The sequence below is a fragment of the Macadamia integrifolia genome, chromosome 2, assembly GCF_013358625.1.
Source record: "Macadamia integrifolia cultivar HAES 741 chromosome 2, SCU_Mint_v3, whole genome shotgun sequence".
Classification (NCBI taxonomy): domain Eukaryota; kingdom Viridiplantae; phylum Streptophyta; class Magnoliopsida; order Proteales; family Proteaceae; genus Macadamia; species Macadamia integrifolia.
In genome coordinates, this window is record NC_056558.1 from 36,248,047 (window position 1) to 36,260,267 (window position 12,221).

General features: G+C 42.4%; 1 protein-coding gene across 21 annotated transcripts in view; it reads left to right on the plus strand.

Moving 5' to 3' along the window:
• Window positions 1–12,221, plus strand: part of LOC122061912 (probable proteasome inhibitor) — a 55,127-nt gene that overhangs the window by 15,805 nt on the left and 27,101 nt on the right. For 16 of the 21 annotated variants that reach the window (XM_042625512.1, XM_042625470.1, XM_042625527.1 and 13 more), the window contains exon 4: window positions 7,424–7,516. In XM_042625512.1, the coding sequence (XP_042481446.1) occupies window positions 7,424–7,516 (93 nt within the window). The remainder of the gene's footprint in view (window positions 1–7,423; window positions 7,517–12,221) is intronic. The other 5 variants (XM_042625479.1, XM_042625505.1, XM_042625536.1 and 2 more) reach the window with 1 other exon arrangement.

The following is a 12,221-nucleotide window of genomic DNA, read 5'->3' on the forward strand; positions in this document are numbered from 1 at the left end:
AAAAAAAAAAAAAAAAAAAAAAAACACGAAGTCTTACTTATATGGTGAACCAAAGGTTCGATAATCATTATGCTGAAACATAAGACATAATCCAAATGATCCAAAATAAATAAAAATATTACATCATCAACAGTTATCTATCAACACTCAACAGTAGTGACTCAATTACTCAACATTCGAAAGTAGTGACTCAATTCCAAGTAGAGTGTCTAGGCGATTCCAGTCCACGAGCTGCATACCACTGCAGATGTCATAGTTGCTCCTCTGAATGCACCACATACGAGTCCCATGACATATTTTGGGCCCAATTGTTTTGGTAGTTCGTCACTGCTCATCTATAAGATGCATCATCAACATCAGCTAGGTATCCCAGCCTCGGGAGTGGCTCAATCATATATTATAGTGATAGGATGTAGATGTGGCTTACAACGTTGGGATGGATATCCAAAGATATTGTCAACAAAAGATGACCCACCCCCTGAACTACCCTTTTGTCCAAATGAAGTTAAAAATCCACCCTACTATCCATACCCACCACCATATCCAAATGAACCGGTGCTCTCGAAGGATAGCACACAAGGTTTGGGGAGATGGGATTTACCTTTTTGGTCTAAGCTCCCTTTCTCAGGTAGATTTTCCATGAATGTGCAAGATCCAAGCTTGGAATGAAGATTTGATAGCATAAGGGCAAAATCTTAATTGTTTTCCAAAGTTTCCCACTTTATAGAGAAGAAATAGGGGGAAAGAGTCGAAATTTTGAAATAAGAAAGCTTGGTTTCCTATTTAAGAAGGTTATATAAAGGTTGACCCTTTTGGTCTGATCGAAAATTCCCACATAGGAAAATTCTCACATTTTGATCAAAATGTGGGAATTTTGGTCGATACTAGTCAAAACCAGTGACTTTTAAAAGTCACATGATATTTGGTATCGGAGCCCTGGGATAACGTGGAAACATGAAAATTTTGACAGTATCGGTAGAAACCTTGAACCATGGTTGACATGACCTTCTTTGGGCCCTCCTTTTGCGAGACCACCACCGTGACTTTTAAAAGTCACATGGTATTTGGTTTCGGAGTCTTGGGATACCGTGGAAACATGAAAAATTTCGACAGTATCGGTAGAAAACTTGAACCATGGTTGACATGACCTTCTCTGGGCCCTCCTTTTGTGAGACCACCACCGTGACTTTTAAAAGTCACATGGTATTTGGTATCGGAGTCTTGGGATACCGTGGAAACATGAAAAATTTCGACAGTATCGGTAGAAACCTTGAACCATGGTTGACATGACCTTCTCTGGGCCCTCCTTTTGCAACACCACCAACCAGCTTGTTTTCTATGCCACCATCAACCATCTTTATATGGAGTGCAATCTGCATAGATGGACGTCTAACTCTCACTTTGGTATCGGAGTCTTGGGATACCGTGGAAACATGAAAAATTTCGACAGTATCGGTAGAAACCTTGAACCATGGTTGGCATGACCTTCTCTGGGCCCTCCTTTTGCAACACCACCAACCAGCTTGTTTTCTATGCCACCATCAACCATCTTTATATGGAGTGCAATCTGCATAGATGGACGTCTAACTCTCACTTCTATGACCAGATTTGGACTGCCACCTATTTTGATGTTTCCTCCAAGCTTAAACCAGTTAGGAACTCCCTGAGGAACAGGCTTATTGTTGTTGCCTAGGGTCTTCCCCCCTTCGATCTTATCTTCCCCCACCCCATGATGACTTGTATCCCTTTTAGTTTCCCCCTTTTTTTTGTTCTCCTTTGGGATGTTTGCTATTGTTCGCTTGCTTTTGCCTTATCTCCTTTTTGTGGCTTAGCTTTCCTAACCCCCCTTTTTTTCTCCCTCTTGTATATTCCTTCCTCTTTAATGCATTTATTATTCATCCAAAACAAAGTAGAGTCCTTTCTCCTCATGCCCACTGCCAATAATCCCCTTCATCACCAAATTTTGAAAGAGATAATGAGAAGGAAAAAAATGTGACGATAGTTTAATGACTTTGTTAGGTGATTCACAGATAAAAGAGTAGTGGCAAGGTTAGGGACATAAAGAATAGAGTCGAGTGAAATGGAGGAAGTGACAGGAGTGCTACCTTTATTAGAATTAGAGGAAAGGGAGCCATATCCCTATTGGCAGAAATGGAGTATGAATCATAATAATAGGACGTACCAGTCATGTGATCAATTGCACTAGAGTCAATAACCTAAGATCGAGCTATGGAAGGAGCAGAAGTGTAAACTTGCAAGGCTGGAGCTGAGGAATCTGGCATTGTAAGTGAAGAGGATGAGCCCCCCAGTTGTGACATGACCCTGCAGAATGCTACAATATCCTCCCTAGTAAGGGAGTTGTGCTCTGCCTATATACTAGGAGTAGACCCTGTAGTGTCAATCTTAGTCTGAACACTGTGGGCTCTAGCTCCCCCTCTACGACCACCACGTGCACCACTAGATCCACCACGCGTACCAGGAGGACAGCCATGAAGTACCCAACATGTCTCTTTAGTGTTCCCATATTTCCCACAACGATCACATCAGAACCTATCCCTGTCATCTCCACGAGGTGGCCTTTAGCCTTTGCCGCCACCACGCAAATCTCTCTGAGAGCTAGTAGTAAGAGCTGATCCTCAAAAGGGGGTGCAGGTTCCATGGCCAGTTGCCGAGTCTCCTCACTCTGTAAATGGTTACACACCTCATCAAGGGATGGAAGAGGAGACCGGCTCAAGATTTGTATCAGGATTGCTCATACTTTGGATTCAAACCACTAAGCAATATAAGAACATGCTCCTTTTCAAGTGTTCGGTAAACCCTAGCTTCATCTTCTGGATTGGACAATTGGAGGTCCCTATAGTGATCATTCTCTTCTCAGAGACCGATAACAATGTTGTAGTAGTTAGAAATGCTCCTATCTCCTTGTTTCATGGTAATGACCTTTTGGAGTAGTTTTGATAAACCTTAGCCGAGTTACTCGTCAAAAGTTTTGGCGACAATCTCCCAAATGTCCTTTGCAGTCACTTTTCTCATAAACCTTCTTCCAACTGAGGTTTCATAGAGAATATCAGCCATGTCATAACAGTGGAGATCTCAGTCCCCATTTTGGATACAACAAGTCACTAGGGTTTGGATCTTGAATGGTACCTGTAACATACCCCAACTTCCCCCTACTCCACAAGGAAAGCTTCACAGAGTGAGCACCAATCCAAATAGTTGTCCAACTTCACAATGGATAACTAGGTTATCAAAAGATGTAGGAGTAGGATATTGGCTGAAACTCTCCAAGTCCACTGTCTTCAAACATATTGTAGAGGAGGAACCACACACAAAATGGGGAGTACACACACTGCCCAAATTTTCCTTCCCAAATACTCAAGAGATAAACCTAACAAGGGGTAACCACACTTTAAGGGAAACAAGTTAGTCATAACACTTTACACTCACAACCCAATATGGCTGGAATCCACCACAAAATGCACTTTGGACGCAAGCAAAGAAAAAAACAGGGGAGGCGGTACCTTCAAATCAGTAGAAAAATGAGTTTTGAGGTCACAACTCCATCCTCCTGGGACCGAGAGTTGAGAAGTCTGGTGAGGAAGCCTTGGGCAATCCAAAAGAGGTATACCCCTGATGCGGGGCCGGTGGATCCCGAAGACTCAACTTGAATTGCTGGGGACCCACCCAAGAGTGCAAAAGCCAAACACTAAGGAATGATGGCAGTTTTTGTAAATAAACTGAAGTTACTAATAGGAGATGGCATTCTTGTAATCATAGAGATTTTATAGGAACCATTAGAGAATAAAAAGGGACATGAAAGGGGACTTTATTTATTCACTATGGGTAAACTAGGAAGGGGCAAGATTCAACGGGCTGTAATGAAGGGGAGAAATAGAGGGTCATTGATATTGAAATAAAAGAGCAAAGAAGGCTTAACGAATCGTGGGAAGGGGATTTCATCTTCAATCTCTAGGTTTTAGACATGGCGGAGCGCAAGAACATGGAAGCTGATCCAGCCACCTATTCGAAGCTCAAATCTCAAGAAAAAATGTGGGCAGGTTCATATTCTTCAGCCCTGTCGATCCCGACCAGCAAAGATAGGGTGCAGCTGCCTAACAAGGAAATAAGGGGAGTTGAAATAGGATCCAGCAGAAGAATGAAGCTCAGAAAAGTGGCAGATCGCGATTCTCAGAGAATGCCAATTATCAAGCGAGAAAACCCTCTATTTCTACCCTTAGGGGTAGGTAGCCTACAGGTGGGGATCTATGGCTGGTATGGTCAGTCCGCAAGTCTTCTTCTCAGACCAGGAACAACGGCTAAAGTGGAACAGGAAAAAGGAGTCCTGCTGGCAAGAAGGAAGGTGGGGAGAGAAGAAAGGAGAAGAAGAAGAATTTGGGGGGGGGGGCGCCAGCAAGGGATTTCAGCAAAGGAATTTATAGGAAGGGAAAGAAAGACATGATAGAGGGGAGATACAGAGATCCAGGGGGAGTGATTGCACAGAAGAATGGGGAAGAGAGAAGCAAAAGCAAAAATAAATCCTACAAACTAGGAAACCAGTAGAAGAAAAATCCTATTTCTAATTTGCTAACAACAAAAGATTTCATAAAATAGGAAAAAAAGATATTAAAAGAATCCTAATCTAATCCATCAACTTAGGAAATAGAAATAATGGTGCAAGATTACTTTTCAAAAATAAAGGAATCAACAAAGCTGAAATCTCGATTCTCTCTAGCCTTGAACTTGGATCCGGTTCTTGGTTTGGGCTCTCAAACGGGTTTGGGTTGATCCATTGGAGTGCTGCTACATCAACCCTGCTGGCGGTTGCCATTGAAATCCTTGTTTGTTGTTGTGAACTCCAAACAGCTCCAACCTTTTATTTCTTTACATAAAAACTTTTCTTGGGTTTGCTTTGATCTTCTGTCAAGCTCATCTCGTAAGTTCTTTAAGCTTTTCACATATGATCTCTTCCTTGGAACCCCTTTGTATCCTAAGTTTCTTAACCCGACTCTCGAACCAAGATCGTGAGTTCTGATATCAAGTTAGACTGCAAAGATTGTGAGAAACCAAGGGAGCAAGTGAGGAGGAGAAGATGGGAGAATAGGGTTGAAGAAGAGGAGGAAGGAGAGAAATAGTGGTAGAATGTTGTGTTGAGAGAATGGCCTCTCTAACACATATATTGCTTCACTAATATATTACATGGAATTACATATACCTCCTTACGGAGGTAAAATGGGAAAAGGAAGAATAACAATATGAGAGAACAAGTAACATATCTAATTCCCAAACTACCCTTAGAACATAATATCTGACATATGTTACAAAGAGAATTAAAATAGGATGGATGAGGTGGAAAGGTGTGTCCGGAGTGTTGTGTGATTGATGTATTCTTTTAATACTTAAAGAAAATTTTTGTAAGACAATCATATGACAGATAATGATGTATGGAGCCAAATGTTGGGCAGTAAAGAAACATCATGTAGATAAACTTAGTGGAATTGAGATATTGATCTTAAGAAAGATGGATGGAAAAACTAGAAAGGATAAAATAAAGAATGATCATATTAGAGCTGATTTACGAGTAGCTCCGATACATGATAAGTTGTGAGATTGTTGTTTGAGGTGGTGTGAACATGTGCAATGGAGGCCTTTAGATGCTCCAATGTGGAGAAGTGATTTGTTTCAGATAGAAGGACTCTAGGAGAAGTGGGGAGGAAAGACATGCATAGCTTGTGCCTTGAAAGTATGGCTTTGAATAGAGCTGATTGGAGGGAAAATATCCATTTATCCGACCCCATGCAGTTGGGAGAAGGCTGAGTTGAGTTGAGTTGAGTTTAGGGTCTCTTTCGGGAGAAGAAACAAAATCAGGACTCAATTGGAAACAATTGTATAAAAAAGTGTAATTCTGGAACTGAAATGAAGAGAGGACAGATAAAGGTCTTTTGTGTAATTGTGTAATTGCTAACAATTCTGTTCGGTCTTGTAAATAATAGAACTTTTAAGTCTTCTTTCTTAGAGTTGAGGGATGGTAGAGAAATAGAAGACTCAATCAGACGCACTCTCTGATTCCAAATCCCATGAAACTCAAGGGTATGATTCTCAGTCTCCTATCCTATTGAATCCAATTGATGGTCACCCATAATAACAAGAGATGAAATACTACACAGGACTGAAACTGTTTCTGGAGGGAAGCTTGAGGTCAGACTTGGTCTTCACAATAACACACAGCACACACAAGCTTCAATTTCAGACTTGGCAGTTTGAATCGCCCCTAAGGGAGGAACCATGATGCAAAATCTCAAGTGGAAAGGAGAATAGAGGAGGGAGATTGATCCCAGTCTTGTGGAGCTATTAGCCCCACTGAAACAGTGGATGGGGACTGAGTTTAAGAAACTCTATTTAAGAAACAGGAAGGAGAGGAAGCTTAGAGGAATCAGAAGGATAAACAGGAAAGAGAAAGAGAGAGAGAGAGAGAGTGAGGAAAGAAACTCAACTGAGAGGGAGGAGGGCTGAATCGGTGGGGAAGAGGAAGGAGGAGAAAACAGAATATGGGAGAGAGAAGAGAAGAAAGGAGAGGGAGGAACTCACAGCCACCGGCTGTCAAGCCATGCAAGTAAGTGACAAAGCTAAACTTTCTATTCCATTATTGAAATCTGAAACACCCATCTGATGCAGATACATCACCACAAGGGGCTTGTTTTATTAGGATCGATTCTAGGGTTGGGTTGTATACATGTTGGCCCTTTGGTCCATGGGGTTTTCACTGTAATAGGCCACTTTAATGGGACTAAACCATGGGTAGTAAGTGTACATGCAGGATTTCTCTTGTTAGGCGGTTTATTCCTTTAGCTGTCAGTTAGTGAATCCACATCAGCATAGGCTAGTGGAATCTTAACAACATAGGCTATCTTAGCTGAGTTCGGTTATGGGATCTTCCATTCCAACTCTGCTGTTTTATCTTTAACTAATTCCATGTCAAACCTAAGTCATAAGCATGTTAGGACTTGAAAGTTTGACTATATTTTGAGTTTGTTTAATGCAAAACCAATTCCCAGCTAGATAACTTGGAATTATTCCATAACAGGATCACAAGTGCTGCCAGTTCAGAGACTACCATCAAAACAGTAGACCTTCACACATGATTCCAGCAACAGGAAAATTAGAAATACACCAACACTATTCATCTTTCCATTGGTGGTTGTTTCCATCGGCGTTCTCTCCATTTTCTGTGCTTTTATATTTAAGTACTACTGTAATTTTAGAAGTTCCGGTGGGCTGCTAAAATTTTTGATGCTTTGGATTTCTTGGGTTATTTTTTTGTAATATTTTTGTTATCATAATTGAGGTATTATTAAAGGTTTGATGTGATTATTTTTTGTTGGAACTAATAGCCTCTGATTTGTTGACTGGATGTTTACTTTTTCAGCAGGGAAAAAGCAAGGGAACAGTTGGAAGATAAACCAGATGATCAAGGTGTAGGGTTCATTGAGCCTCGAGGCTTTCAGCCATATCCTTCAGGGTATATTTTACTAAAATTCTCAGTTTTCTATAATTTCATACACTAGTTTGCGGAGAAAAATTGATAACCTTGCAGAGGAAGTAAATGTTCAACCTTGTTTATTGGAAGAAAGTAATACATCATGATCTCCAAAACAGACCTTTTAACATAAGCAGCAAAGGTTCTATTTTAACCTGTACAAAAGGCCACAAATGCCAACCACACCCAACCACCCCCCTCTTCTCTCTCTCCAACAAAAAAGAAAGCGCACACAAAATGTTGGTAAGAAGTTTATTAATTAGGGAAGTCTTAGGAATTCTTAGAGTAGACAAGTCCATCATAAAATAGAGGTACCAAATACATAGGCTGTCGTATTGTTATTGACTGAAGTAATTAAGAGAGTTCAATTTGATATCACATGACTACATAATATAAATTAAGTCTACCATTTGCTACACAAAAAGAAAGGGGCTTTGTTAAAATATCTTAAGCCTTTAACCCAACCTCTGAAGTAGTCTCACTTTCCATAGGATTAGTAATGTCCGTTTTGTATATTTTGGTTAAGATTATTTGTCAATATATCATACTAGTAACTTGGTAAAAGACTTTTTATTAATCATGATCCAGTAAGAAACTCTTGGAACACATCTTGGATTTTTTTTTCCCAACTTCAAGAAAGCTTCACCACCTAAAACAACAACAACAAACATAACCTTATCCCAGCTAAATGGGATCGGCTACATGGATCCGATATGAAAAAGGAAAATCAAGAAGCAATAACATAAGGAAAACTAAGTGAAAAAATCAGTAATCATGTGCATTAAGCCAAACTGCAACCATGAAGAGCCTAATATAAGTTTACTGCATCCTCTGTCTGATCTGCCACGCCTCCATTCTCAGTCTGCTTTGCCTCGGCTCCCCCTGGAGCCCCAGTCGCAGCCATGTCTTAATCCTCTTTGGCTTCATCCTCCTCTGGAAGCCTCTGCCAGGTCTCCACCGCCCCAACTTGTCGGTCGCTCCTGCCACGTCTCCATCCATTGTCTGCTTTGCCATGTTCCCTCTGGCGTTGCAGCCCCTGCCATGTCTACATCCCATTTGGCTCCTCCCTTGCCGAAGGGCTTAGCGTCATCTCCACTGCCCCTGCCACGTCTACATCCCCTTTGCCAAAGGGCTTAGCCTCGGCGGGGTTAAAGCTAACCTGAAGGCTAAAAAGAACTCAGCCAAGTCCTCCAAGAAGCTGATCTCTATTGGGTCCACGGCATCCGCCTATATCCAGCATGAAGTCCCCAACAGCTACTCTCCCCCTCTGTAGCATTGGGCTCCACTCAAGGCTAATTGAAGCTCAGTAATGACTCATCCTTTGATTCGTTGGTCCATCATGGTTTCTCCTCTTTTAATAGGTTCAAAATTTTGAGATCTCACTACTCTCGTATGGAAGAATCAACCCCCAGTGTTTTGGCAAAACCTCTTTGTGATGACTCCATCTCCCCCTCTCGTTGATCGAGGAGCTCCACTAACCTTCAGCTCTTCCTAGAACCTCACTGCCATATCTCCCCCTCCCACATTTCTTCGACCCTTTTATCCCTAATCCCACCCACCCGCCTTAGGATACTCATATCCCTCTTCCCCCCTTTTACCCCTCCCCCATAGTCCCACCTCCCTCACCCACTCGTAGTTTAGACCCCTCTCCTCTACCTTGGTCCGCTCCTTGCCTTGGCCCATATCTCTAACCTTTAGCTCTCCCCAATTAGGCCCACTCTTTTCTAGCCTAGCCCGTTATGCCCTCACCTCACCCCCATAATCAAAGTAAACCCATCTTCTCCACCTAAGTCCACCCCTAACCCCATTTATAGGTTGAAACAAACCTGTTTCACCAACCCATGGCCCAAATCCCATCTGTTCCCTTTTGGAGGCTTCCCCTCCACTCAATAAGTCTTGCCCCATCTATTTCCTCGAAGGCTTCTCCTCCGCCCGATAGTCTTGCGTCTCCTTGACAACAAGGTCTATTGTCTCACCAGCAAGCTCTCCCACTGGAAACTCCTTTTGAGACCAGGATGTCCTCTTTGCCTCTCCAGGCCAGCTCCAGCATTCGCTCCCCCACCCTCATGGAGTACCGTAGACGTCATTGAAGACAATCTTTCTCTTTCCAAGTCACAGCCACACAACCCCCTCATCCCATCTTCCCACTGAACACTTGGTCAGTTTGGAATGTTTATGGCCTAAATTCCATGGACAAATAAGGTGAAGTTCACTCCCACCGTAAGTCCTATTTTCACCTATGTTGCCTCCTTAAACAAGGGTCCTTGAAGCTAAAGAAGCCTCCTCTAGCCTCCACCACTGCCTCATTTGGTCCCTCATTTCAAATTTACCCCTATCATCCCGACGGTCGCATCTGGGTTCTTTAGATCCTGTAAAGCTCCATGCTACCGAAACCTTCTCCCTTCAATTCTCACCTTACCATTCCAAACAATTCCCTCAACTTAGCCTCCTAAACCGCGCCTCTGGCAGTCTCCCCCTTTGGGAAGACTTCCTCACCATTGCCCCTAGATCGGCTTTCACCTTTAGAGTTTGGGTGGTGAATTCAATGTGGTTAGAGCAGCTTAAGAGAAAAATGGTGGTTCTCCTATAGATACCTCCTCTGTTAAAGCCTTCAACGACTGTGGTTTGGTACTAAGCTCTTTTGTCATAATAGAAGTGGTGTTAATAGAATTACTTGCAAGCGCAATAGAATCTTGGTTAATGAAGCCTAGCTAGCAGTTTACCCCTCCTCCCATACCACTTTTGGCCTCCTTAGTATCCTCCATGCATAGCCCCATTTCCCTCGTGGTTCTACTATTCATTTCTTTTGGTCCAAGACCCTCAAGTATTTTAATATATGTAGTCCCTCCACCAAGATTTCTTCCCATTGTTAGAGAGGTATGGATTAAGCTTGTCCAAGCCTTCTCCCCTACTCATTGCCTTTTCAAAAAAGCTGAAGAATGTCAAATGTGCCCTCAAGCTCTGGAACTCTACCTCTTTTGGAACATCTCTTATTAGGTCTCTGATTGTAGGGACAATTGGCCTCCATCCAAACTAGGTTGTCAGAAGAAGAAAATTTACTCGAGTAGAAATCCTAGATCAAATGGTTAGAGCTTGGGGAGACGGACACTACTTATTTTCATAGGCCTCTGAAAGCCAGAACCAACATCAATTCTATCCCCATCCTCATTGCTGGAGATGGCTTCACTCTTCTCAATCCAGATGCCATCAAAGTGAAAGCCTTGAGCTAGTCCACTGAGCTATTTCAGCCCTCTCCCACCTCTTCTAATCCCCCCATCCCCCTAGCCTTCTTAATAAATTCATCCCTCGCCTTTTTGCGTCTCTCCAAGCCATCCCCTCTAATGAGGAAATCACTTTTGCTGTACTCTTCCATAAAGCAAATAAAGCCCATGGCCCGATGGCTTTATCATGGGTTTTTTTCTCCTGTTGGCACATCATCAAGGGTGATCCCATCAAAGCTATCTGAAGTTTATTTTTCAATCCCTCCCTGATCAAAAGGGGTAAACCACACTTTCCTTTACCTTATCCCTACAAAAGATGGGGCCACCTCCATGGCTGACTGAAAGCCTATCTCCCTTTGCAGTATAGTATACAAACTCATTGACAAAATCCTCACCAACAAGATTCAACTAGTAGTCGACTCTCTTCTCAGTGCAATTCAGGCCACCTTCATTACTGGCAGAAGCATTTTTTATGACATCCACTTATGCCAAGAGATCGTCAGAGGTTCGACAGGAAATCCCATTCCCTTGCTACCCTCCTTAATTTCAATATCCACGAAGCTTTTGACTCTATTAGGTGGGATTTCATTTCTAAGGAGATTTAGGGTATATCCTTCCCTTCTGGTTTTATTAATTGGATTCATTCTTTTATTTCCTCCCCACATTTCTCTGTCCTTGTAATAGAAGCCCTGGCCGTTTTTGTCCCTCTTTGGTTGGCATTAGGCGCAAAATTTCCTCCTCTCCCCCTTCCTCTTCTCCCTTTCTCTTGAGGTCCTCTTTAGATCCATCAAATCATCCATGGATCTCCCATCTCATATGCCTGCTCTTCAAATGCAAACCCTCAACTTACTCATCTTGCTTTTGTCGATGATATCATGATTTTTCTTTAAGATTGATCCTCTCTATCTAGTCCATTATGTCATCCCTTATCACTTCGAAGACATGTCTAGCATCTGTATTAACCTTCCTTAAATCCCATCTTTTCCTGGTTGGGGTCTCTGAAGCCTTAACTCCTTGATATAACAAGTTTCTCCCTAGGTTCTCTCCCTATTAAATACCTCGGCCACCCTCTATCACGGCTAGGCTTGCTGCCCATCATTGTACCCCTATGCCGGATATCATTGCAAAAGGCTTTAGCTCTGGAAAGGAAAGATACTCTCCAACGCTGGTCAATTGGAGCTAGAGATCTGTGCTCTAATTTTTGTGTTGCCCCAATCTACCTTTAAGGTTGTGGAAACCCTTATGTGCACCTTTCTTGAGGAGTTGACTTTACTAGATTTCTTCATCCTATTCGTTAGTCCTCTATTTGTCTCCCTAAACAAGAAGGGATCTTCGTTTGCGTAGGATTCAAGATGTTAACTCCACGGGTATCCTCTAGCTTATTTGGAAGCTTGTTTCTAAACATAATAGCATTTGTGTCTCCTGAAACCTTTCTCCTCAGGAAATACTTCCTTTCGACTGTTTCC